This window comes from Anolis sagrei, chromosome 4, assembly GCF_037176765.1.
Source record: "Anolis sagrei isolate rAnoSag1 chromosome 4, rAnoSag1.mat, whole genome shotgun sequence".
NCBI lineage: Eukaryota > Metazoa > Chordata > Lepidosauria > Squamata > Dactyloidae > Anolis > Anolis sagrei.
In genome coordinates this window covers 85,496,803-85,524,802 of record NC_090024.1, presented here as the reverse complement: position 1 = coordinate 85,524,802, position 28,000 = coordinate 85,496,803, and the positions used below count along the sequence as shown (strand labels likewise).

Sequence of the window (28,000 nt, the reverse complement as noted above, 5' to 3'; positions counted from 1 at the left end):
TCCTGTGCTGGTGCATTCAACACTTGTGGAAGCTCAGAGTAGCTGCACTTACTGGAATGAGGAAGTAGACAAACCACCTCTTCAAACACAACTCACAAGGAGGAAACACAACAGCTGCACAGATCCTCCTCAACAGACAGCATGAAGGTGTTTCAAGTTTCTCCTCTCCTCTTTCTGCTGATTTACACCACCTCCAGCACCAGCAAGTGGCCAACACACACAGTCTGCAAGAATGACAATTTGGAAGTCAAGTACAAAAGCTGTGGTGAGCTCCTGTGGTTCTGTTTAACTTCTCTTGTTCTTGTATCAGCAGCAGGTTACTTGTTAGCTTTGCATGTGGATATACCCCACGACCAATATTAAAAAGGTGTATTAGGTGCTGTTGGAGAAGTCCCCCTTCCCCTCCTGCATTACATCTGTATCTGGAATCAATAAGTGCTTATGGGTCTCTTCTATGCACATTTTCAGTGCAGGGACCTGACCTACATCTATCAATGTCTTTGTTTCAAAATTGGCTCTCTCTGTGTAAATAAAACACACTATTTTGAATACAGGATATTCCTGGGTGCGTCAGAATCCCTTTGCCCAGTGCTCATAAAGGTAACTGTTTGGACCTCAACCTCTAGACTTCTCCATCCTGCATGGGAAGATTCTGGAAGATATAGTCCAAAAAAGATGATTTTTTTTTCTTAGCTCTGTCTAGAAATCACCACTAGATTGGGCAAAAATATTTCTATTACACTCTTTGAAGGCTACAAGGCTATTACGCAAACAAGATTAATGATTGAGAGCAAAGATTAACAGCTAAAAGAGAACTATCAAAAAACCATCTTTTTTCAGTGTAGCATAGGTACTATTCCCATGAATATGGAGATTGTAGTGTATTTCTTTTTAATGTTGATGATTATAAACCAGTGGTGTCAAACCTGTGGCTGTCCAGAAGTTTTGGACTTCAGCTCCCAGAATTGCTAAACATCAGACAAGCTAGCTAGGGATTTTGGAAGTTGAGATCCCAAACACCTGGAGAACCACAAGTTTGAGACAAGTCTAAACTGTCTCATCCTCCAAGCTTCCAGATGTTATTGAGCCTCATCACCCAGCATCCCTTATTTTTGGCTATGCTGACTAGAACAGATCAGAGATGCAGCCTAATGACATTCAAGAAAGCCATGATTTGCCCACATGTACATTCGCCCCTTCACAGAGTGTTGGCAGCAGTGTGTAGGTGTGTCACATACATATAATGCGAAATGACAAAAAATCTTTGAAATGTATGTTATTATTTTACAAATCATATATTTTTAAATATATACATGAAAGGTTTTCATGAGATATATTGTGTCTCCATACATTGCATTATTACAATTTATATGGTGTTGATTTAAGCTCTGGTTTGCTAGTAAAAGTGAATGACTGCTACAAAATGATGCATTTCTAAAAAGTGAGTCATCAACATGAAATGTCTGGAAAGCTCTGCTCTAGGGCATCCAGAATGACTCTGGGCCCTTCTTCATAGCCCTATATCCCAGAATATCATGGCAGAAAATCCCACAATATCGGCTATTTGAATCCACACTCAGATATTGTGGGCTTTTCTGCCTTGGTATACTGGGATATAGAGCTGCGTGGAAGGGCCCTCAGTGGTCAACATCTTCTAGTCATACTAGAGGACCTGGAGATTTAGGGCCCTTCCACACAGCCCTATACCCTAGAATATCAAGGCAGAAAATTCCACATTATCTGAGTGTGAACTCAGATATTGTGGAATTTTCTGCCTTGATATTCTGGGATATTGGGCTGTGTAGAAGGGCTATACAATATCCCAGAGTACTTGTAGGGTATCAGCACAAACACAAGACAGTCTATGTATAATGTCATACATAGACTGTCTTGTGTCTGTGTAGAAGGGCCCCTAAAGAGAGAACACCCCCATAAGAATCATTAGGCCCTCCACTGCAATTCTATGGTCAGCTTCCAGTGGAAGTAGACAATAGAATTGTGATGGAAATTCCTAAATATTTCCAGAGATGTGTTCTATCAAGGCCCTTCCACACAGCCTATATATCAAAATATCAAGGCAGAAAATCCCACAATATCGGCTTGGAACTGGGTTATCTGAGTCCACACTCAGATAATGTGGGATTTTCTGCCTTTATATTCTGGGGGCCCATACAGACAGTACTTTTATTGTGGTAACTCCTGCAATAAAGGAGGGGCTGTCCAGACAACATTCTGGACAATCCCAAATTAATTCGCTGGTTTATAGTGATTTAATTAAATAGTGGATTTATTCCGTGTCTTCTACAGTCCAGACACCATTCCCACAGTTTACCAGGCTAAATAAGCTGTGGGAAAACTGTGGGAATACCCACCCCCCTCCCACAAAGCACCCAAACCCCTTAGAAAAGTAATGAAAACTTACCCAGCCTCCATTACTGGCTTCGAGCAGCTCTCCTGGCGCATAGAAAAGACGTGCCAGGAGAATGGGGGGATAACTCCCTCCCCCCACTCTCCTGGTGTATCATTTCTACATGCCGGGAGAACTGATTGAAGCCTGTAATGGAAGCTGGGTAAGTTTTCATTACTTTTCTTAGGGGTCAGGGGGCTTTGGGGGAGGGGTGTAGGGCCTCCAGACATTCTCCTGGGTTAGTCCCAGGAGAACGCCTGAACATCCACCCCAGAAAGCGTGCATTTTCGGGGGGGGGGGGAGGTGAACACACCCCCAGGAAAATCCACAGTTTTTCTCCTGGGATAAAGGCCTGTCCGGATCCGCCCTGGGATATAGGCCTGCGTGGAAGGGCCCTCAGTGGAGTGATGACTGTATCTAAAGAAACAAAAATCACTATTCTCCCCTGAAACAGCTGTAATAAAAAAAGGCTGGAAGGTAAAGAAGCTGACCTCTTCTCCCTTCTTGACCCCCACAAGTGCAAAATCGGATATTTTTGTCTATAACTCCCCATCTCACTTAGGCCAACACAAGTTCGTATTTGCCACTCAGAATGGTGCATGCCACTAAAATTGTCTCCTTTCTCAGCCATGCAGTGAAAACACACAGTGGTGGCATTTCCCAGGGACTGTGAGTTTGTGTGATCTTCCAATCTGCTAGAAAAGAAAAAGCCACCAGCTCTGAAGTGAATGAAAAAAAGACTCTGCTTGGTAGCACTTCCTTTTCAACTCCTCAGCTCTGTTTGGCCTTGTGCCTCCGCTGTGGTCCTGATGCGCTTTATTGCAGGGACAAAGAGAATTAGCTTCAGAGACATCTCATTCATAAAAGGCACGTGACGCGCAAAAGGGGATCAATGGCAAAGGAAAACCCGGGTGTTTGTTTTTGCAGTTCAACCAGCACAAAAGCTCCTGTTGGGCATTATTCCACCCCCTCCGCTGAAGGCTCAAGTCTCACAGCTTTACAAAGCCGTGCAGCTAAAACTAGTGGAGACTTGACGAATAAATAAATATTTGGAATTGAAATCTTTTAGCAGTTGATCCCTAGGAGAGAAAATGAACTTTCATGAAGAAAATGGAATTTAAAGTTGGCTGGCTTGTTTTTCCTCTTGTATTAAGTAGTAATTTGCTTTCAATGTCTTGTTCTCCCTGCTTGTAAAATTAACTCTAAGCCAAATAAATATCTGAGTGGGATACGATCAATCAAATCCCTTCAGGACTGCTTCCAAAAGACCTGGAAAAATGGGAGAGGGGGAGATGCCACCAAATGCAGAAGCAATTTTACCACACTTGCAGTGGTTCTCAACCTGTGGGTCCCCAAATGTTTTGGCCTTCAACTCCCAGAAATCCTAACAGCTGGTAAACTGGCTGGGATTTCTGGGAGTTGTAGGCCAAAACACCTGGGGACCCACAAATTAGAGGCAATGGGTCATTTTAGGCTTAGGAGATATCCTCTTTTCAATAAGAAGTGATGTAGAAATTGTTTTCCTGGCCTCTTTCTGTTGAGAATAAAAGGCTTTTCTTGGATATGCAATATCTTGTAAGGCCAAAAATCCTAGCAGAACCATTTGCCCACATCTCTAGGGGTGTTGTTGGCATCCTGGGGCAGAAAAAAAATAAAAAAAAAATTCAGGATGCACATGGCAGTCCTGCAATGTTTCCTAGGGGACAACAAAGCCTCCTTTCCACTCACAGCTTACCTGCCCAACTCTGAAGACTTGAAAACCCTGATTTTAATTTTTTTTTTCAGAATTGACATTTAAAAAAATAGAAAACTGAAACATTGGAGAACAAGCATAGTCTCAATAGATGATGAACACTTACATTAATAAACAGGTTTTCTGAGCATTGATGTCAAAGTTGGTTCTTGTGACATCTCCAAGTGAGGAGTTAGCATCTGGCTCCATTATAACCCACTTCTGCCTATCATGATCAACAGCATCCTTCTAGGTTGTCAGTCTTTCCCCCCATCTGTACTATTTTCTGTCCTTTCTCCTGGATATATGAAATATTGAGCATGCCTATCAGAGTTTTACAACCAGTCTCTAGGCCAGTGTTTCTCAACCTGGGGGGGACTCCTCGAGGGGGGGAGTAGCAAGAGGGTTTTAGAAGTGTCACCAAAGTCCACCAGAAAACATATATTTTGATGGTCTTAGGACCCCCTTTGGCAGAGAAGGCTGAAGATCTGTCCACCTGTCCTCTTCCTTTTTGGAAACAGACGGTGAATCCTTCCACCAAAAGCCCTCCTCCTCTGTGATTGGCCAGCCTCTCAGCCAAGGGGAGGACTGTTTCTGAGACTCCACAAGGGGAGGGGCGAGCAGGCATGCTTGGAGCATCATAGCGTGCTGTGCATGTGTAGGCGAGGTAGAACGTGTGAGGGTGGAGCAAGGCTTGTGCCAGCAATTCTCTTCAAGGCATGGGAGTTCTGTGTGGGAAGTTTGGCCCAATTCAGAATGCTCTTTGATTGTAGGTGAACTATAAACCCCAGCAACTACAACTCCCAAATGTCAAAGCCTATTTTCTACAAACTCCACTAGTGTTCACATTTGGGCATATTGATAGATCTGAACCAGGTTTGGTTCAGATCTATCATTGTTTAAGTCCACAGTGCTCTCTGGATGTAGGTAAACTACAACTCCAAAACTCAAGGTCAGTGCCCACCAAATCCTTCCAGTATTTTCTGTTGGTCATGGGAGTTTTGTGTGCCAGGTTTGGTTCAATTCCTTTGTTGGTGGAGTTCAGAATGCTCTTTGATTGTAGGTGAACTATAAACCCCAGCAACTACAACCCCCACCCAACCCCACCAGTATTCAAATTTGGGCATATCAAGTAATTGTGCTAAATTTGGTTCAGTGAATGAAAATACATCCTGCATATCAGTTATTTACATTACAATTCATAACAGTAGCAAAATTAGTTATGAAGTAGCCACGAAAATAATTTTATGGTTGGGAGTCATCACAACATGAGGAAATGTATTAAGGGGTCACAGCAATAGGAAGGTTGAGAATCACTACTCTAGAAATAATAAGGTCGCGGGATGCAACAACTTTGGAATATCCTTTCCCAATAAGTACGTGTGTATCCCTCCTTCTTTGCTATTGTTTAGGTACATTCTAGAGTTTTAGCATACTGTGACCGAGATCTCACAATGTCAGATGTAGCTATGATAACAGGGCTCCATGGTCACTGTTATTTCTGATAACGCTACGCAATTAAACGATCGTCAGACTGGCAATGTCCCCAACTTATGGGTTTCTTGGGTCTGGCAGATTGGAGTACTGGGAAATGTCTGCCGTACTCTCCTGGACACAGGACTATCAAGAACAGGCAGTACCTAAGAAACACAACTTTACAGCTGTAAATATGAGTTTATGATATCAGAAATCCAGTGTTGTTGCTATCGAATAGGATATTGTTTGTTCTGGAAAGCAGAGTGATAACAAACCATTGCTAATACCAAGTTGGGTGTTCCAATATAATATGACAGACAGAAGCAATGGATAGTAGATTCCATGTTATCAAGACAATCTGTCCCATGTTTTAGTCCAAACTTTTAATGAGGTTACCCCATTTGTCCAGGTTCTGATTATATTCCACTGATTCTCACCTGCAATTTCTACCAAGAGTTTCTGGAGAGAAATTACTCTTAGAAAATATGTTTGAAAAGATATGGATTTTGACTGGTTATAATATAAAATTAGAATCACAACTATTGTTTCTTTTTTTTTAAAAAAAAGTTCATACTTGGGAAAGATTGCTCCTATCTCTGGAGGTTGCCCTATGCTTTAAATAGTGGTGAGGGTGTCACTGGACCTCCACTTTTTCTCTCCTGACACAGTTGGAGTCAAGTCACCATTCCTCTTCCAAGATATCTGTGACTGATTAAATCCAAGCTCATCCACCATGGCGACACACATCACGAAAAAACAAACTCAAAAGCCAGTGTATTTCAGATTTGTCTTTCCCAGAGGTTGTGGGCTTAGATTAAACTCTGTCATTTGACATGAAGCATGACCTGGCACTATTTCCAGAAATCGACACCATGGCAGCAGAAAGAAAAATACCCATAAGCTTCAAGGTATGAAAATAGTTCCCCAATGCATGCTTAAGGTGAATCAGTAATAAAGACAGACGAGACACCAGATGGTTTTACAGATCACCTGAAACACAAATCAAGTTGTGTCACTTCAGAGCGACTTATAAAACACTCCAAACCCTGACATACACAGGATGACATGGGCTTACAGGGCCCATGTGCACTGTTTTGTAGTCCTCTCTGTGAAGGGCTTCAAGACGATGTATAGTATGTGGCCACGCTGCATGGGCTGGTATCAACTAGGGCTTGTTGTTTGGATCCAGTAGCCCTCTTTTCTGTGGGAACAAACACAGGCTCCTTGCACTCACTCATGTGTCTTAAGGCTATATGCTTTTGAACTAAGTAAGTTCAAGGGTGCCTATGCAAATGTATTTGTATGTGTCTATGTATGTTCTCAGCCAGAACTATTCCAAAGCTGGTTTGCTGTGACTTTTCTGGGCTGTATGGCCATGTTCCAGAAGGATTCTGTCCTGACTTTTCACTCACGTCTATGGCAAGCATCCTCAGAGGTTGTGAGGTTTATTGGAGACTAGGCAAGTGGGGTTTATATATCTGTGGAATGTCCAGGGTGGGAGAAAGAACTGTTGTCTGTTTGAAGCAAGTGTGAATGTTGTAATTGATCACATTGATTAGCATTGAATAGCCTTGCAGCTTAAAAGCTTGGCTGCTTCCTGCCTGGGGGAATTCTTTGTTTGGAAGCGATTAGCTGGCCTTGAGAAAAAGTCTTCTTACCATACATCAAGGGAACCACTGAGCGGATAGGGAAGCTGATGAAGAAACACAACCTACAAACTATCTACAGACCCACTAAGAAAATCCACAAATGCTTCGTTCAGCAAAAGACAAGAAGGAGCCTTTCACCTCTGTAGGAGTCTACTGTATACCATGCAGTTGTGTACAAGTCTACATAGGGATCACCAAATGCAGCCATGCCCACACACGAATAAAGGAACATGGAAAGCACGGGAGACTACTTCAACCAAAGAAGTCAGCCATAGCAGAACACCTGATGAACCAACCTGGACACAGCATATTATGTGAGAATGCAGAAATGCTGGACCACTCTAACAACCACCATGTCAGGCTACACAGTGAAGCCATTGAAATTCAACAAAAAGGAGGAGACCATGAAAATGAATAAAATCAGCCTACCAGTATTTTTTTAAAAAACCTCTAAAATCAGGAGAATAAATAAAAAAAACAACACTCAAAACAGGGGAATTCCAGACAAGAACAATCAGGGCCAGCTAATCACCTCCCAAGAAAGGCAGGAAGCAACCAAGCTTTGAAGCTGAAAGGCTATTCAATGCAAATCAAGGTGATCACACTTGCCTCAGACACAAGTTCTTTCTCCCACCTTGAACATTCCACAGATATATAAACCCCACTTATCTGGTCTCCAACAAACCTCACAACCTCTGAGGATGCCTGCCATAGATGTGGGCGAAAGGTCAGGAGAGAATGCTTTGGAAAATGTCCATGCAGCCCAGAAAACTCACAGCAACCCAGTGATTCCGGCCATGAAAGCCTTTGACAACACATTCCAAAGCTGACTTTCAAAAAGCAAAAATAGGAAAGAAAAAGTGTGTATTAATGACAATGATTGTGATGACTTGCACACTTTACAGTAACAGCTATGGCAGGGCTATCGCTGTAAGTCAATGTGTTATTTATTTATTTTTAAGCCAAGGATATTGTGAATTTGGAGTGAATTTGTTGTTGTTTTTTTCTCCAGTGAGAAGCAAAACCATTCTGATGATGTTATTTTTTTTTACTAGTAACACACTGCATCTGGTGGAGTCATTGTTTATGTCTGCAGGATTGTTTTGATTTTTTTTTTAGACTACGGTGCTTAGAATCCTCCAACCAGCATGGCCACTGCAAGATGTAGGCCCCCAAAAGTAGGTCTAGAAAGATAGGCTTTCCTGTGTCCAGTGTTGTTTACTCAACTGAATCTCCAACTGCATATCCTGGAGCAGATCTTTTATATCACCAGCTTCCTAATAATTTTCCCTAGAGATATAATAGGAATCTTCTACGTGCAAAGTGCAAGCTTTTACTAAGCACCCTTTCATTTCATGTACTTGTCTGCTGGAGAGGAAACGCTCCACAAGCTGAGTGCCTGAAATAGCAAAACGGCACATCAACTGAGGCAATCAGAGGCAGATGTTTCTTTCCCCAAGAGGAAGTGGAAGAGGAGAACTAGAAGTGCAATTACAGCCTCTGGGCTCAATGCTCTTCCCCTCTTTAGACCATAATGTGTACTATTACTTCCATTTTTGGGTACATCTCACTTAACAAAGTAGGTACATTTCTAGGCATTACATCTCTAACAGAAAATTTACTATCAGAGGCAAAAATAAAATGGAAAGAACAGGGATATGTCCTTACACCATTAAAAAAAAGCAGTTCAATATGTTTCAGCAAACTTTATATTCCATACTTAACAATATACACATGTCAAATGAAATAACTCAGTCAGGTAAGCTTTGCAAATGTTATGAAAGTTATTTCTAGCCCTCCAGAGACCAGTAGAAAGCTTCATCAAAAATGCACCCGGGGATTACCTTTTCTCTCACCAGCCTCCACTTTTCTTATGAATTTCATTTTGGTGGCTGAATTTATAAATCTAAATTTTCTTAACATTCTAGGGAATAGCTGATGAGAGAGGTATGTCTATTCACACTTATTAAATAAGGGATTCTGGAGGCTGCTGTTGTTTACTGTATCTGTTGTAGGCAGGCACATACAATTACAGTGGGATTGGATACAGCACAATCACATTTTTCCCCACTTCAACCCTCTGTCAGCTCCAGTGCCCCATGTGCAGACAATCCCAGAAATTACTTCGGTCTGAAGACCAAAATTTGCTTGTAGTCCCCAACATCCGGACTTATCATCTGTCCTCTACTAGGCAGAGAGCCTTCTCAATTGTAGCCCCTTATTTATGGAATGCCTTGCCAGTTGAAACCCGATCTATCTGAGACCTTTCTCTTCCAACAAGCTTTTGATGGGTGAATAACTCGGGACTATGTCTGTTCTTGTTTTTATTGTATTTTAAAGTTAATTGTAATGTTTTAATCTACTGCTGTAAACCGCTCCGAGCCAAATTGGGAGTAGCGGTATACAAGTCAAATAAATAAATAAATAAATAAATAAATAATAAGCTTACTTTCCAGATAACCCTTGTATATTTGTCCTCAAAACAGTCCTGCTCAAAATGGTGACATTGATGGACTGGTGCTCATCCACAAGCCATTCCCTGCTTGTCCATGCCATGCCAAATTTCCTGGAAAGCTTGAAAGAAACTATTATAGCCAATGGGCACAAATGTAGTAATAGTTTCTGGCACTTTGGGAGGTAAAACTTTGGGAGGTAGCTTAAAAAGCAGTGTTATAACAGAAACGTTTGAAAAAGACTTCCTATAATGATCCTCATGTACAGGAAAAGTTGATTTTGGAAGGATAATATATGCACCTGCTTTCCAATGTGATTTTTTTAAAGTGTAATTTCTATAACTATGCACCATCATATAAGTAAATAAGATGTTAAGGTAAAGGTAAAAGTTTTCCCCTGACATTAAGACCAGTCATGTCCGACTCTGGGGGTTTGTGCTCATCTCCATGTCTAAGAGCCAGCGTTGTCCCTAGACACCTCCAAGGGCCTGTGGCCAGCATGACTTCATGGAGTGCTGTTACCTTTCCGCCGGAGCAGTATCTATTGATCTACTCACATTTGAATGTTTTCGAACTGCTAGGTTGGTAGAAGTTGGGGCTAACAGCAGGAACTCACGCCGCTCCCCAGATTCGAACCTGCGACCTTTCGGTCAGCAAGTTCAGCAGCTCAGTGCTTTAACCCACTGCGTCACTGGGGGCTCCTAAGATGTTAGAGTGAAAAAAACAAATGTGTTTCAGCATTGAGACTGTGAACAGTGGTTTAGAGCAGCATACTTCCTAAGGAGGTGCTGAGATAACACATCAACTTCAAAACGGAAATTTTGTTCCATAATAATTTTCTCACCCAGGCTATAAGGATTAATTAAAAGGCGTTGAAGGTGGGAAACACTATGTAACTGCTAAGGATCTTTCTTTGGCGTGCTTGCTGTCAGTTCCCTTTCTCCTCTGCTATTTTAGCATGATGCCAGGAGGCCAGGAAGTGAACTGAAATAATTCACCGCCTTGCCATTGTTGACTGCTCCCAGAAGTATAGTATGGAGAGGCCAGAAGTATTTATGTTCTCTATAGAGAATTGGGTGCATTCCCTCTCTCTTCCCACCCCATCCCACCCCGGTAAAGAAACTGAATGAATCTAATCAGATCAATGTCTGGAAACCCATGCTATTAATCTGTTGGATTCTGCTATGACAAAAAATAAGTCAGGGCAATCATCTGTTAGAAAACTATCCACTAACTGTCCAGGATTATTGAGCCAAAATGTGCATGGACATAAAGATGGAATTAAAGGAGGACAAATGGAACCATTCTCATAAATCAGGTTTTCATTAGCGGTTCCAAAAATGGTGGCCGGGTCTTTTCTCTGCCTCATAATTCATGGGAACAACAGAACCTTCACTGTTTGGGACATCTGGGGAAGTCTTGCCTGTTGTTTTATGTCACTTGCTGAAGGGTTGAAAGGGTTGAGAAGGCAAGATTTAAAGGATGGATTGTAGAAGAGTAGAAAGCCAGTGTATTTGATTCAGACTTTGGAAGATCAAAGTTCATATTCCCATTCAGCAATGAAAATCCATTGGGTGACTTTGAACCACTCACATTTTCAACTTCCTTTGAATAAATCTTGCCAAGAAATCCCTATCATGGGTCTCCATATGTCAGAGTTGACTTAAAGGCACATTAACAAATTAGCAAAGCAACTACAGAATATTGTTGTATGTCTTCAGGTTTATTCTGGTTTATGTTGACCCTAAGGCACGGGTTCCCAAAGTGTGCTCTGCAGAACCCTTGGTGCTCTGTGTCAGGCAGTGCTGTGCTGCTTGCTTGTTTTCTTCTACCCTAGAGATTAGGATGCAGAAGATGGCTTCAGACTACAGATTCCACCTGAACATTAGGAAGAATTTCCTGACAATGAGAGCTGTTCAACAGTGGAACTCTCAGAGTGTAGTGAAGACTTCTTTTTTGGAGGCTTTTAAACAGAGGCTGGATGGTCATCTGTCATGGATGCTTTGAGTGTGATTTTCCTGCCTTTTGGCAGTGGGTTGAACTTGATGGCCCACGTGGTCTCTTCCAACTCTATGATTCTATATTCTATAATTCTACTATTCCTCTTCCTCCCCCTCCCCCTCCTGCTCCCCAGGCCGGGGTAAGGGCTCATTGTTCTTTTTTTAACTATTGCTTTCTTTATTAATATATATACCTTATTATTCATACTTCCGTAAACTTATCATGTGTAATATGTCTCAGAGGACATAGTCAGATAGAACTAAACACTACACATTTATTGGAGCTACACGAGAAACTTCTGCTTCAAAGAGGGCTCTGTAACTGAAAAAGTCTGGAAACCATTGCGCTAAGGCAAACCTATCATAGGATTTTCTTAGCAAGATGTTTTAGAGGGAGTTTCTCTTTGCCTTCCTTTGAGGCTGAGAGAGTGACTTCCTAGTGAGTTTCCATTGCTGAGCAGCAATGCAAAATTTGGTCTCAAGAGCCATGCTCATATACAATGCCATCTCACAACAATTAGATATTTTTGAGTACTATTAGCTAGAATAACCATGTGTTCTGCTTTACAGGAAACAGTCCCCTATTTGAAAGTTTTGTCACAGTAAATTTGTCCAATTTGAGTTTAAAGCAAAAGGTAAACAGGGGTCTTGAAGCTGCCTATCAAGAGGGAACATCTGGACAGAAGACCAAGCATGCACACAAGGCAGAGAGTGCATCTACACTGTAGAATTGATGGAGTTTGACACTACATTAATTGCCATGCTCAGTGCTATGGAATCCTGGGTTTTGTAGTTTGAGGAGGCACCAGCACTCTTTGGTGGGAAAAGCTAAAGCTACAAGCCCTATGCTTCCATAGCACTGAGCCATGGCAGTTAAAGTAATGTTAAACTGCATTAATTCTACAGTTTAAATTATCCATGATGGTAAATTACAGTAACCTACTCATTGGTGGCACAGTGGGTTAAACTGCTGAACTGCTGAACTTGCTGACTGAAAGGTCAGCAGTTCAAATCCTGAGCTTCTGCCAATCTAGCAGATTGAAAACATGCAAATGTGAGTAGATCAATAGGTACAGCTTCTGTGGAAAGGTAACAGTGCTCCATGCAGTCATGCTGGCTATATGACCTTGGAGGTATCTACAGACAACATCAGTTCTTTGGCTTAGAAATGGAGATGAACGCCACCTTCCAGAGTCGGACATGACTAAACGTTATATCAGGGGAAACTTTTACCTTTACTTTACTCTCAGTACATCTTCCATATACAACCCTAATTGCTACTCTGATGCCAAATATTCCCTGGCTTCAAAATAAAACTTTTCTTCAGCCTAAAAATATAAGCAGCACTTCCAAAGGCGTCCAGTAGTTTTGGGGTTTAAATAACTCAGAAGCAGCAAAATTGTGGCCATAATATTGTTTGTGGTTCTTTTAAAAATGCTCACATGCATTTTTAAATGAAGTTAGGAGATTTTTTTTATTAGAGGTTAGGAGATTGGAGGTTAGTGAAATAAGTGACATGTCATGTCTGATCCCCCCCCCCCCCCCCACGTAGTAAACCCAGCTCTTTGGTAAAATGCAATTCACCATTAGCTGTCATTCATTGCCCAAGAGAGCTAACATGGTGCAGTGGTTTGAAGGATCTATTACAGTCTGGATGGCCATCTGTTGGAGTGCTTTGATTGTGTTTTTCCTGCATGGCAGGGGGCTGGATTATGATCTCTATTATTCTATGATTCGAAGTATGCCTGAGGGAGCTGTGTCAGCTTCTTGCATAAGACATTCTCCATTTGACAAAATTATGTGTTATACTGTTGGCTGAAAATAGTGAAAAGGGATGAAAGTTAATTTGATTTTGCAATAACAAACTAGGTTGAAGAAAATAGGTGGCAGAAGTTCAACACCACCAGCTGTTTTCAAATGACTGTCAGGGAAGTGAAAAATTGAGGTTCAGTGTCCTTTCGTCCTGGGAAAGAAGTGTAAACACTTTGATCCCACGTATGATTTCAAGGTCTGTGCATTTGCAGCATGCATTTGTGGAGCACGAAGGAAAGGAGGGTTGAAATGTCCAATAAATGAAAGCTAGAGAGAAGACCAGCAATCTGGGCTTCTTTTTCAAACTGTGGACATTTTTCTTTGCAGTTTCACAGATTACTTAATCCCAGATTCCATTTTCAAAAGTAGGAGCCATGACAGCAGACTGCCGACCCCACAATTGGGGTAAACTGGAATGGTACACATGTTCAACCAATGATTTGAAAAATTACGTTTCTAGACTGCAGCCCCTATTTTATTTATTTTATTTATTTATTTGGGGTTCTTTTACCCCGCCCTTCTCACCCCGAAGGGGACTCAGGGCGGCTTACAGAAGCAAGGCACGATTCGATGCCTGCAGTACACAACAATCAAAACACAAAATTAGACAATTACACAATTACATCATATTAGTTCATGCATTATATCAATAAAATCAATAAAAACCAATACAAACCCAATTCCTCTCTTACAAGGTCAGCGATCGCTAACTCATAGTTCTAGTTTTCCATTCCACTTCATCAATCCTGTTGGTCTTATTCACCTGACTGTCTTATTTAATTGCCTGATTGCCCAAAGGCCTGGTCCCATAACCACGTCTTCACCCTCCTCCTGAAGGAGAGGAGGGATGATGATGCCCTGATTTTCCCCGGGAGTGAGTTCCACAGGCGAGGGGCTACCACTGAGAAAGCCCTGCTCCTCGTCCCCACCAGCCTCACTTGTGAGAGTGGTGGGGTCGAGAGCAGGGCCTCCCCAGATGATCTTAGATTTCAGGGTGGGACGTAGAGGGAGATACGTTCGGACAGATACACTGGACCGGAACCGTACAGGGTTTTGTAGGTCAAGACCAGCACCTTGAATTGTGCTCGGAACTGAACCGGCAGCCAGTGGAGCTGACATAACAGGGGGGTGGTATGCTCCCTGAATGTCGCTCCGGTGAGCAATCTGGCTGCCGCTCGTTGGACTAATTGAAGTTTCCGAACAGTCTTCAAGGGCAACCCCACGTAGAGCGTGTTGCAGTAGTCTATTCGGGATGTGACAAGAGCTGAACCGGCAGCCAGTGGGCCACTGTGGCCAGATCAGACTTCCCAAGTATCCTCCAAGCACCTAGTATCCTCCAAGCCCTTTTTGTGGTTCAAAAAAAGCAACACTCCCAAGATCTGTGCTCAAGAACATTATCCAAAGACATCCTCAGCATTGGTTCCTACTGTTTTAGAAACTAAACAAGTAGAGAGAGAAATGGTTATTTGATGCCCAACCAGCATGTGTGCTACCTGCTGTACAGGTGTCAAAGGATTAAGCATCCAACCTGGAAAAGGAATATACAGTGTACCCTCACTTATTGTTTGTGTTATGTTCCAAGACCACCTGCGAAAAGTCAAAATCTGCAAAGTAGGGACGCTATATATGTATATCGAGTTCTGAGGGTGAGGCAGAATCAGAACACCTCTCTGGGCAATGGCAACCATTCATAAACTGGGAGGCAAAAACCCGCGAAACAGCGAGTCCGTGAAAAGGAAACTGTGAAGTAACAAGGGAACACTGTAGTTTCAAATAGTGAAATAACTCATTTGCTCCTTCCTCCATTTCATAACATGTGGACTCAGAGCATAGAGTATTTCCACTGCTCTATATATTCCTGCTTGACATAGGAACACATGAATGACAATGCACACCTACCTAGTCCACCTACTCCAACCCTCTTTCATTCAAGAATATACAGTTAAAGTGCTCCTGCAAGATGCCCATTCAACCTCTGTTGAAAGACATCCAAAGGAGAATCTAATCTCGACAGCATCTTTTCCACTACTAAACAGCTGTTACAGTAAAAAAAAAAAAGTTCTTCCTGATGTTCAAGTGGAAACTCTTTTTTATATATACTATTTTTATCGTGTCAAGATCAACTTGCGAAATTGCAAGTTGCTTCTGGTGTGAGAGAATTGGCTGTCTGCAAGGATGTTGCCCAGGGTTGCACGGATGTTTTACCATCCTGTGGGAGGCTTCTCTCATGTCCCCACATGAGAAGCTGGAGCTGACAAGTGGGAGCTCATCCCGCTCCCCAAATTCAAACCACTGACCTTTTGGTCATCAGTCCTGCTGGCACAAAGTTTTAACCCAGTGGTTCTCAACCTGTGGCTCCCCAGGTGTTTTGGCCTACAACTCCCAGAAATCCCAGCCAGTTTACCAGCTGTTAGGATTTCTGGGAGTTGAAGGCCAAAACATCTGGGGACCCACAAGTTGAGAACCACTGTTTAACCCATTGTGTCACCGGGGGCTCCTTTTTATACTATGAACCCTTGTCATTCCCTGAGGTTTGGTTCTTGAACCCCTGTGCATACAAAATCGGTGCATGTTCAAGTCCCATTAGATACAAAGTGCAGTAAAATGATGTTCCCTTGTATAAAGCGGCAAAGAGTTGTTTTTGAGATTTAAAAAAATACTTGCAATCTGTGGATAATGGAATGCATGGATGCAGAATCTGTAAATATGGTAGGCCAGCCGAAACTTGAACCCATTTTTAGTCTCTGGAGCAGCCGAAAATAACCTTCTCTGTCTTCTACAAGACATCTCTTTAGATATTTAAAGATTGCTATCATGTCACATCTCAGTCTTCACGTCTCCTCTTCTCAGATATCTGACACATGCAATACACAAGACACTTAAAGAACAGAACGTGCCATTTTTTCTGACCTTTTCTGTAGAAGGCATGAAAAATGAAAGGATGTGAAACATTCCTGTGCAAAAATGAAATTGCTGTTACCCAGGAACCGTTGAACAGGTGAAAGGGGAACTCATAAAAGAGAAGTCAAAATTGGTGTGGTTCTTCTCAGTGTAGGGAAATTGTCTTGCAATACTTTGTGAAAAGTGAATTACAAAATACTCGTAACAGTCAGATTTTTTATTTTAAATAAACCTGGCAAAACCATCAAATAAGTTTCCATTCCTAAATATTTTTATCACTGCTAACGAATGTGTGTGTTTGAAATAAATATATGGGTCATCACAACAGCATCCACGTTTTTCCCTGCCAAGTACAAAGGAGAACGCATGTAGCCAGGTGATGAAAACTGAGAAACACTGTCTTTTATCTGCCTATACGTGGAGAATAAAGGAAATTTCAGCCCAAAACTCCCTTCCACTAAAGTTACTGCTTGGTAATTCCCTTCCACATAGTGCCTAACACTATAATGAAAGTGAAGAAAATGCAGGCAGGCTAAAGATTTCTTTGAGTTCTCACCAGCACTCATGTAGAGAAGGCAAGGGCATCTAAAACAAGGCTTTTTATTGTTGTTGTCATTGGTGTGTGTCTTCAAGTAATTTACAGCTTATGGTAACTATTATGAGTTTTAATTGGCAAGATTTGTACAGATGGGGCTTCCTTTTGCTTTCCTCTGAGGTTGAGAGCAGTGACGTGTCCAAGGCCACTCAGTGGGTTTCCATGGCTGAATAGAAATTCAATGCCTGCTCTCCAGAGCCATTGCCCAACACTCAAACCATGATAACACCCTGGCTTTCTTTCCTTTCCTTTTAACTAGCAGGGACAATAATATCTTGCCCTATCTCACTTCACTTTTCCTTCTGAGATCAAATGTAATCCATACAGTGGCTGTGAAAGAGAGAAAGTCATATTCTCACCCATAACATCTCATCTTCTTTGTAAATCAGAATTTCTCAACCTGGGGGTTGGGATCCCTGTGGGGGTTGCAAGGGGGGTGTCAGGGGGGTCGCCAAAGACCATCAAAAACACAGTATTTCTTGTTGGTCATGGGGATTCCGTGTGGGAAGTTTGGTCCAATTCAATTGTTGGTGGGCTTCAGAATGCTCTTTGATTGTAGGTTAACTATAAATCCCAACAACTACAACTCCAAAATGCCAAGGTCTATTTTCCACAAACTCCACCAATGCTCACATTTGTGCATACTGAGTATTTGTGCCAAGTTTGGGCCAGATCCATCATTGTTTGAGTCCACAGTGCTCCCTGGATGTAGGTGAACTACAACTCCCAAACTCAAGGTCAGTGCCCACCAAACCCTTTCAGTATTTTCTGTTGGTCGTGGGAGTTTTGTGTGCCAAGCTTCGTTCAATTCCATTGTTGGTGGAGTTCAGAATGCTCTTTGATTGTAGGTTAACTTTAAATCCCACAACTACAACTCCCAAATTACAAAATCAATCCCTGCCCCCAACCCCACCAACCCCACAAATTTGGGCATATCAGGTATTTGTGCCAAATTTGGTCCATGAATGAAAATATATCCTTCATATCAGATATTTACATGATGATTCATAATAGTTGCATTATTATAGTTATGAAGTAGCAACAAAAATAATTTTATTATTGGGGGCCACCACAACATGAGGAACTGTATTAAGGGGTCGCGGCAATAGGAAGGTTGAGAACCACTGTTGTAGACACTATAAAATGAGAGCTGTACCTGTGATTATTCAAGTATTTCAATGTGACTGAGAGCCAGCCTGGTTTAGTAGTATGAGTATTGGACTATAACTCTAAAGACCAGGCTTCAATTCTCTGCACAGCCAAAGAAACCTATTGGCTATCCTTTGGCAAGTCACACATTCTGAGTGTCAGCAAAGCTCAAGCTACATCTTATAGTTGCAATAAGTCAGAAACAGCTTGAAGGCACACAACAAAAACGAATTATAAAGTAGCTTAATCTTGAATGGGACATTATAACCTCTTAGCTTTACAAAAGATATGGGGAAATAGCTACTGGTTCACAGATATGGGTTGACAAAGCTGCCTGAAGTTTTTGACCCTTCTTACTCCACCATAGCTCACCACATACCAAAAAGAAAGGTACTTTCCAGTTTAAATTTCCACATTGGCATTGCATAAGTGCCATTTCAGTTCAAGTTCCTGCAATAGTAAGGCAAATATACCGTTATTCTATGACAGAGGGCAGCATGTGTGTGTGTGTGTATTCATTGTTACTGTCTGAGATCCTACATTACAGACATAGTTACAAACATGTAATTACATCACATCTCCAGACTTGACTCCCCAAACCTACTTTAACAGCGAGAAGCTGCATCAAAGTGATGGACGTCTGTTCTGCTGGCAATTGGGATGCATCAGATTAACACTTCTAGTCCCCTACTACCACTGATCTTCAGTGGGATGAGGAATTGTCACAAAGATCCCGATTCCAATTGGTGGGAATGGACTGGAAATGTCATTATGCTACACTCTTATGATCAGCATAATAGAGCTCAGTCACTTGATGCCATTGCTGGCTCTTAAGGAACAGGGAGGCATTTGTGGGACAATAGTGAATATAGAGCATGGCTGAATACAGAGCAATGTAGGATGGAAGATTTGTTTCAACCCAACCTTCCACTGCTGGGCAGAGTGGTACGTAAAGCCAAATATTTATGAAGCAACCCCCCTCTGCATATAAATGAAATTGAACGTATGCGGTTTAATTCTGCTTGTCTTCACAGATCCACGGCAAGATATTGCCTTTAGCTTCGAAAGTTGTACCAGTACTGCACCCCAAAAGACTAACATTAGAATCGGAACTGTTTTAAGTAAGTATAAAATATTATAATTTTCTGTCCTGAACTAAGAAGTGTCTTTATAAATGAGAAACACAAAGTTTTCTGCCTAGGAAAGGAGGTGGTAGCCTCTACAGGACAATGGTCTCACGATCTCAAGAAGATATATATTTCTATTACTAATGGAACTGGAATTTATTACCTTGGTTTGACTGACCTTTGTTTATTAGAGCTCATTTACACTGTAGAATTAATGTAGTTTGATACCACTTTAACTGCCATGGTGCAATACTATGCAATCCTGAGATTTGTAGTTTGGACTTCATTCTGGAATAGGATTTACACAGGTACTTTTGATCCAAAATTTGTTATCCAACTTGCATCTCAAGTTAGCTTGTCTCTGCTGGATGTTTGTAACTGGTTCACACATTATGTTCATTGCTCACTGATTGAATTATTGCAAAGGACTGCCAGACACCTGAGGGGGTCTGTTTAATATTAAGGAATAAACTAAAAGATTTCTACCAGGGGTATTCCTAATAAAATGTAATCATAAGGGAGATCAGAAAAGAGTTCTCCAGAGCAACTCTGAGATTTGCACAGAGTATTGACTAACATTCCCTGTGGCAGCCCTTAAACCTGCCTCAACCTTTTCAAGTCTTCTAGTCTTCTGTGAGTCAAATAATACAATCAACTTAGCACACATTTGGGAAAGAAACCACTTGAAGTGATGAAATATGCCTACTTCTCACAGCACATGATTTTCTCCACCTGCATTTGTCATAGTTTGTTCTGTGCTTGGTCCCTAGAAGGTAAACATCGATTTAATTTGCACAGCTTTCCTGTTGCTCGAAGAAAAACACAAAAGAAGGGAAATCACATTAAAGCCAAGTTGTACCTCAGCTCTGAAAAAAGGTTTCCAAAATGAGGCAGGTTTCAGAACAATTGTGGTATTGCTTGCAAAGAGCATTTACATTGAAATAAAGATGCCGATCATAAGATCACATGTTATCACAATTTCATTGCTAAGACTGTGTGCTAAATGAGTGGCCACAGACCTCTGTCAGAAATGAAATGAAACCCAATCCAATTTGTCAATCCAGTTGTAATTGTGATGGGAATCTCCCCTATTCTGGAAAGAACACCAAGATGAAGGATACCCCCCCCCCCCCCCCACACACACACAATATGCTAGGTCTGAAATCTTTATCAGTCCCATCAGTTTAAGTAAATTATGGGAGCTGCAATCCAGGCACATCTGGAGGGGCACAGTTTCCCATCCTGATGTAAAAGCATGTGTCAAGGTCAAATGATTGTTGGAGCAACTTGGTCTAAGTGTGAGGTTTGCTGTCCTTGGTCCTGACTTCCAGTGACCTTAATGAACACTTAACTATAACGACCCCCTAGCTATACCTTGGAATGTGAGGAGAACTTTAGAAAGTCAATCACACTGGATTGACAAGGAGTTCTGTGGCAGTAAACTAATCACAAGCCTTCTTGTCAAGACCCTATTGGGATCAAGTAAGCTCCATTGAATCATGAGCAGAGGAAACCAGGCCACCTCTCTTGAGTCATCTGAGTTCCCCTTATGTCCTGCTCCAAACCTTCTACTCCAGGGCCACTGTATATTTTGAAATTAATTTGGGTTGTTTAGGTTTGCTGAATTCAATCCATTTTATTCACCAGTCTGCACAGACTAAGCCCCATCTCTTTATTTTAAATGTCTTGTGGCACAGAGTACTGTGGATATTTAGATGTAACTTAATCCAAATGTATGAGATTGTCACCTAAATTGATGGGGCACAGGATGCTACTATTCATTGTATTTAGGAATAAGTAGTGGCAATAAAGCAAGTTATGTAAAGAGAGTGGGTTTCACATTCTATTCAAAGAAAAATGAGCATTGTGATCATGCCTTGTTATCCATGTGTCTCATTAGATTCATATTATGTCTACACTACAGGGTATCCCATCAGGGAACTGTCTGCAGTTGTAAGTCTCGATATTAATGGGAAGCAAGTCCCAGTTTACTCCACTACAATTTGTGAGCGGGATCGCCCACGGTTTAGTTTCTGTGGAAAGAACAAAGGAGGTAATTAATTTTTCATACCCAATTTGCCGAGAATACAGTGGCTAATAGGTGGCATAAGCAGAAAGAACATACAGTTCCAGGTGAACCTATAAGACTGAGTCTAACTGAATAATTCTGTTTATTTTAACAGAGTGAGCCAGACTCATTGCTATCTCAGAATCTCTGTTTTGCATGAAATCTTGCACTGAAATTCTCTTGCTGCCAAGTTAGGGCATGGTATGGAGCCATGAGGTTGTTAGATGCTAAGCGGATGCCAGCAAATGCTTGTTGCCTTGGTTCCATCATGAAGGAAGTCCCATGATGCTGGTTGCAGAGGGAATCTGAAGCTAGGAAGGGAGGTGAAATGGAGTAACCTGGAAGAGAGCATGCCTGGAGCCCTGTACAGAAACACTCCACACTGTAACTTGTTGTTGTAGGTTCCCCTTTTGAATTCTATTTGTAATGTAATGATTTCTTTCAGCACTGCCAACATTTTTCATGTTGTACAAGTACCTACTTACTTACTTACTTACTTACTTAGGCAATTCCTCGTAGCCCGAGGATGATGGTCCTCCAAGTGTAGGGTCTTGGCAGTGTGTTCGTAGGTGGCTGTGGAGCCCTATTCTTGATCCGCAGTGAGAACATCAGTTTCCAGGTGGAAGGCTGTCCCAATCAAGGTTGGCTTGATGTGCCTTCCTCTTGGCACATTTCTCCCTTTCGCCCTCCATTCCCGCCTCTTCGAATTCTGCAGCACTGCTGCTCACAGTTAACCTCCAGTTAGAGCGCTCAAGGGCCAGGGATTCCCAGTTCTCAGTATCTATGCCACAGTTTTTAAGGTTGGCTTTGAGCCCATTTTAAAATCTCTTTTCCTGTCCACCAACATTTCATTTTCCATTATTGAGTTGAGAATATAGTAATTGCTTTGGGAGATGGTGATTGGGCATTCAGACAATGTGGTCAGTCCAGTATCATTTTCATGCTGGTGGTCTTTGCTTCTTCCAGCATTCTGACATTTGGCTGCCTAACTTCCCAAGAGATTTTCGGGATTTTTTGAAGGCAACACTGATGGAATCATTCCAGGAGTTGAGTGTAATGTCTGTAGACAGTCCACGTTTCGCAGGCATATAGCAGGGTTAGGAGGACAATAGCTTTATAAACAAGCACCTTGGTCTTCCTACGGATGTCCAAGTCCTCAAACACTCTGCTTCATTCAGAAAAATGCTGCACTCGCAGAGTTCAGACAGTGTTACATTTCAGTGTCAATGTTGACATTTGTGGAGAGGTGGCTGCCAAGGTAGTGGAAATGGTCAACATTTTCTAATGTTACACCATTAAGCTGTATTTCTGGCATTGCAGAGAGATTGTACAAGTTACAGCAATGGATAGTGCTTCTACAGGAACAATTCATGAAGTAGAAGGAGAAAACAAGGGGGATCAGGTAGTCCATTTGGTTGACTGTATTTATTTAATAGATCATTGAATGTTAATGCTGAAAGGGTTACAACACTAATCTACTCCAACCTCTGCCATGGAGGAATATATAACTACAGCCCTCCTGAAAGATGCCCATCCAACCTCTATTTAAAGATAGCTATCATGGCACTTGTCAGTCTTCTCCACACTAAGCCTACCCAACTCCTTAAATAATTCCTCATAGGGTATAGCTTTCTGACCTTTGAGCATCTTGTCCATCCATAGATAGATAGGAACTTGTAGTTGCTGGGATTTATAGTTCACCTACAATTGAATAGCATGATAGAATTGAACCAACCGGGACATGCAGGACTCCCATGACCAACAGAAAATACTAGCAGGGTTTGGTGAGCATTGACCTTGAGTTTGGGAGTTGTCGTTCACCTACATCCAGAGACTACCATGGACTCAAACAATGATGGATCTGGACCACACTTTGCACGAATATTCCATATGCTCAAATATGAACACAGATGGAGTTTGGGGAAAATAGACCTTGACATTTGGGAGTTGTTGTTACTGGGGTTTATAGTTCACCTACAATCAAAGTGCGTTCTGAACTCCACCAACGACAGAATTGGGCCAAACTTCCCACACAGAACCCCCATGACCAACAGAAAATACTTAAGTCCATCCAGTCCAACTCCTTTCACCAGGGCAAGAAAACGTAATAAAAGCCCTCCTGACAAAGAGCCATCCAGCCATAGATATAGACAGATATGATTCACACACTATATCTCTACAGATATAGTATCATAGATTTGAAAGGGACCCCTGAAGAAGGACAATTATATGTTGCATGTTCCAGAGTAGGCAAACCAGACACTCTCCACATCAACACTGACAAAGAAACAGCAAGAAATACTGTTTACCCACAAGCATAAAGAAATTACATATATTAGAAACCAACACTTTCTCATTACTTCATTTTTCAGATCAACATACTGGGCCACAGCAACGCGTGGCAGGGGACAGCTAGTAGATTAATAAAAAGCCTCTTCCATGGAAACCTAGCTTAATTACAAAATATTTACCTAGATAGAAAGGTCTTGTCTGCTGAAAGAAGGGCAACAGAGACACATACTAATCTAGCCTTTATAGGGCATTCCATAGCTTGATTAAAGTAGTAAAGATAGAGCAAGTTAACTGGGTGTATTTTGGACTCCCGTGGCTGAAAGCTACTGGAGCCAAGGAACAGCTTGGCTGGGAAAAGGTCTTTAAGGACTAATGATTGAGGCAGTCAGAACATGTTACTATTTGCTGGAGCATCTCATAGCATTGATTGCTGTGCAACCATCTGCTGACAGGGCCAGTTCAGTTTCTCACACATCTGCACACGCGGAGAGCACGCAACAAATGAGAAACAACCGTGCAGTGATAGCTCATTCAGGTAATCATGCGCAAAGCCCCCTTTAGTGCTTTCTCTGAGGCAGTAGCATCTCAATCAGAAATATAATAAATACAGGGCAGTGAATTTCATGACCATGCAACAATTTTTCTACTATGATGGACTCAGAGGAATTGGTAGCATTTTCCCGATCTAAACACAGCAAGCGATATCACATGGAATAATAGACAAATACGACATGAGCAAGCAATCATGAAAATTATGGAAGACAGACTGATGGAAAAATTAAATTCTAAGACACCTACAGATCGCCTGGAATGTCATCTTATTCTGATGAAGTGCTTAATAAGGACCTGTAGAAAATGCATTTAGAGAGCTCTGGATTCCATTGCAAGCCGAACACAAACTGCTGCTAACATATCAAATCAGAAAACCAAATCCTTCTGGGAGCGTGCGGGTCTTTAATCTTAGGAAGGCAGGAAAATTGTTTTCTCTAACTGAAGTATATTATGACATAAAGCCAGGGCTGATTGTGTTAGAAAATGCCATATATCTTTGTCTGTAGACACGGCTGTCAAAAGCCAATAAACCCTTACAGTACTGCTGGGCTTTAAACAGGTACTTATCCTACTGACACAACTCTGGGGACACAGCAATGCTATTTACAGTATTTAAATTTTAATATTTCTGCTATGGGTTTATTTGCTGTGCATGCTGTTTTGTTGTCATTGTGCCTTCAGGTCATTTCTGATGAACCTCATCATGATGTTCCTTGGTAAGGTTTGTTCCAAGGGAGTTTGCCATTGCCTTCCTCTGAGGCTGATAAAGTGTGATTTGTCCAAGGTCACCCAGTGGGTTTCCAAGATCTATCAGGGATTCAAACCATAGTCTCCCAGAATGCTAGCACAGAGCCTCCAGTGGCACAGCTGAACTTGCTGACTGAAAGGTCAGTGGTTTAAATCCAGGGAGAGGGGTGAGCTCCTGCAGTTAGCCTCAGCTTCTGCCAACCCAGCAGTTTGAAAACATGCAAATGTGAGTAGATCAATAAGTATAGCTTCAGCAGGAAGGTAACAATGCTCCTTGCAGTCATGCCTGCCACATGATCTTGGAAATGTCCATGGACAACACCGCTTCTTCGGTATAGAAATAGAGATGAGCACCAACCCCCAGAGTCGGACACGACTAGACTTAATGTCAAGGAAAACCTTTACCTTTACCTACTATACTGGCTCTCATCATTTTACACTGTGAATTAGTTTGTTTATTAAACTTCAGAAAATTAGATGGTTTATTAGGTATTTATGACTGCCTCATAAAAAGGAAAGTGGAGAAGAAGGAATGCAACAACACCTTTATGGCTGCCTTGTTTATTTTAACATGAGCTTTTCTGGATTTTTGATCTACTTTATCAGTTTGTGTAATTGACAAAAATACATGAGACCTGTGCTAAAACACCCATTTTTAGTATCTGGGAAGGGGTTTTATTGTTGGTTGTTTTCCCCCGTGCATCAGAAATGTCAATTTTAGCTATGGATATTATGCATGGAGAATACTACTGAATAATAGAAACAGTTTCTGCCTTACCAAGCTTTCTTATTTACTACTTGATCCATTTGATTTGCAGAATTTATCTACTATGAAGGGCCTGCCTCTATAGGATTCGATGAAATCCCCCAGGTAGGTATTTTCTAGTTTGATTTTTGAAATACAAAGGCTGAACAGAAAAGTCAACCAGCCAGTTGTAGGCTAGAGGAAATATACCCCACAAGTATAACACTTGCAAGAGGGGTGTCGTTATCATAATATTATCAAGTAAACCACCTTCATAATTGTAATTAGTAATACCTGACACTCCTGAAACTAGTGTGATTTTGAGTTTCCCATTGCTCATCCTAAGTCTTATGTATAAAATAGCAAATTCAGGCAGTGGGAATTCCAGCAGAATTGGAGCCAAAAGAGAGTCAATGAAAAGCAAAAGGGTACATGCTTTCCCCATAATGTAGAGAAATTACTATTGAGGGTGGGAATATAGCTCCCAGGATTTGCCATCCAGGCTGGAAATAATTTAAAATGCAAACCTTTACTCAGTTGCTATCCCATTGAGGTTCCACTGAACTTCTGTTTTAGATTAAGTAGGATTTGGCTACACATCAGAATTTCATAGCTCTCAGTAGTTTGCAGGGCAACATCCTGGGAAAAGAGAAAGGGAAGAACCATCCAATAATAATAATAATAATAATAATAATAATAATAACAACAACAACAACAACAACAACAACAACAACAACAACTTTATTTGTATTCTGCCCTATCTCCCCAGGGGAACTCAGGGTGGATTCCAACATGCAATGCCTCCATAAAGCAAACGGGTACAAACATAATAACCCCAGAAAAACCCCACATATAAAGACAACATTAGAACCTAACATCACGAAATTAAACCAATCATAATCAAACAAAAATTATACAATGACATAAAATCTGAGCGTAAAATATTCAAATTAATTTACAAAAGAAATTAATGTAAAATAATTATTTAATAGTGTCCTTCTATTGAAATACCCATTTAATCAGCCCATGAACTACGTGTGGTCTCAAAGGACCTTATCACATGGGAGAAGCGTTGCCCAACTGGGGCAGAAATGTGTCTTCCCATGTTGTCCTAGGATGCTTCCACTCTGATTGGTGGGCGGGGCTTCCACCAGAAGTTGAGGGACGTCGTGTGATGAGCTGCATGCCCACTCGTCCCTCAGTTGACTGTCAAACATCATAGGATGCTTAAGTTAGTGTGATGAGGTCCAAAGTCTTGGGAATTTGTGGATGTATCTAGGAATTGAGGTTTTATGCTAGATCATGGCTTACTCCTCCCCTCCCCAGCCCAAATGAAATCAAAAATAGACAATTTGCAGTTTTTTAAAATATTGTGATCCATAATGAATTCCAGCTAAATCGCTGGCACTCCAGATTTGAATGTAAACAGTAATCCTGTGGCACCCACAGTCCAGCCCATACAAAAATTACCTGAGACATTTTAATGTATATGGCAAAAAACAGTATATTTGCCCTGGTTCCTGAATTGGAGACTCAACTTTATGTCAATGGGACAGAGTTTTGGGACATCTCCCCTAAGGAATGGAGAAGATGGTGTGGTACTTATAGCAATTTCTCTTTTTGAAAAAGGTAGAGTGGAGGAGGGTATCAAAAGAAATGGTTGGGAATTGTCCCCATTGTCCCTAGCATCTGCTACCTGAGGCAGCTGCCTCACTTTCCTTAGTTTGTCACCGTTGCCATATATTTTTCAGGGTAAACAAAGGCAGAAGAATTGTCATGGTAATCTTAATTTGTGACTTGTGAGAAAGTAACTATCTTTAGCAATCTTCTAATTTAATACTTTGGATTTCTTTTTCTTTTTTTCAAACAGGGAGATTTTAATGCAAAGGTGGAGCTATTTAATGAAGACCATCACATTATTATCTGTGCTGATTTTACTGTCAAGAGTCACAATCAGGAATTACTGTCTTAATGCTGTCAAAAGGAAAAGAATCTAAAAACAGCATAAGTTAGAGAAACAAGGTTTAAACACCCTACAATCTGCAATTCTTATCCAATTATGCAAAACAATAGAAAATAGAGATTTGAGTGAAATGTCTCCTTATGTTCTGTTGTTTTTAAAGAAGTTGCAAGATTCCAGTATGTTAATTAAATTTATTTCACTGGACTCACTAGCACTCTAGTCCTTTTTATTTTACTTTGGCGGGGGGGGGGGTGATCATAATGGGCAGGGATTGGCAGAACATTGTTTTCTTATTGGAAAAATACCTTGCATGTTAAGTCTTCTTTTATTAA

General features: G+C 41.3%; 1 protein-coding gene across 1 annotated transcript; it reads left to right on the top strand.

The window, feature by feature from the left end:
* The first annotated feature begins 43 nt into the window (after positions 1 to 43).
* Positions 44 to 27,903, top strand: LY86 (lymphocyte antigen 86). Its single transcript, XM_060771654.2, has 5 exons — positions 44 to 265; positions 19,209 to 19,295; positions 21,226 to 21,354; positions 25,779 to 25,831; positions 27,576 to 27,903. Exons 1-5 carry the CDS (start codon positions 142 to 144, stop codon positions 27,675 to 27,677), a joined length of 495 nt encoding a protein of 164 aa, XP_060627637.2. The 5' UTR covers positions 44 to 141; the 3' UTR covers positions 27,678 to 27,903.
* Positions 27,904 to 28,000: the final 97 nt, after the last annotated feature.

Coding starts and splice junctions, on each gene's coding strand:
- LY86 (XM_060771654.2), top strand. CDS start 142: ATGAAGGTGTTTCAAGTTTCTCCTCTCCTCTTTCTGCTGATTTACACC. Junction 19,296..21,225: donor TAGAATCGGAACTGTTTTAA/GTAAGTATAAAA, acceptor TCTACACTACAG/GGTATCCCATCAGGGAACTG. Junction 25,832..27,575: donor GATTCGATGAAATCCCCCAG/GTAGGTATTTTC, acceptor TTTTTCAAACAG/GGAGATTTTAATGCAAAGGT.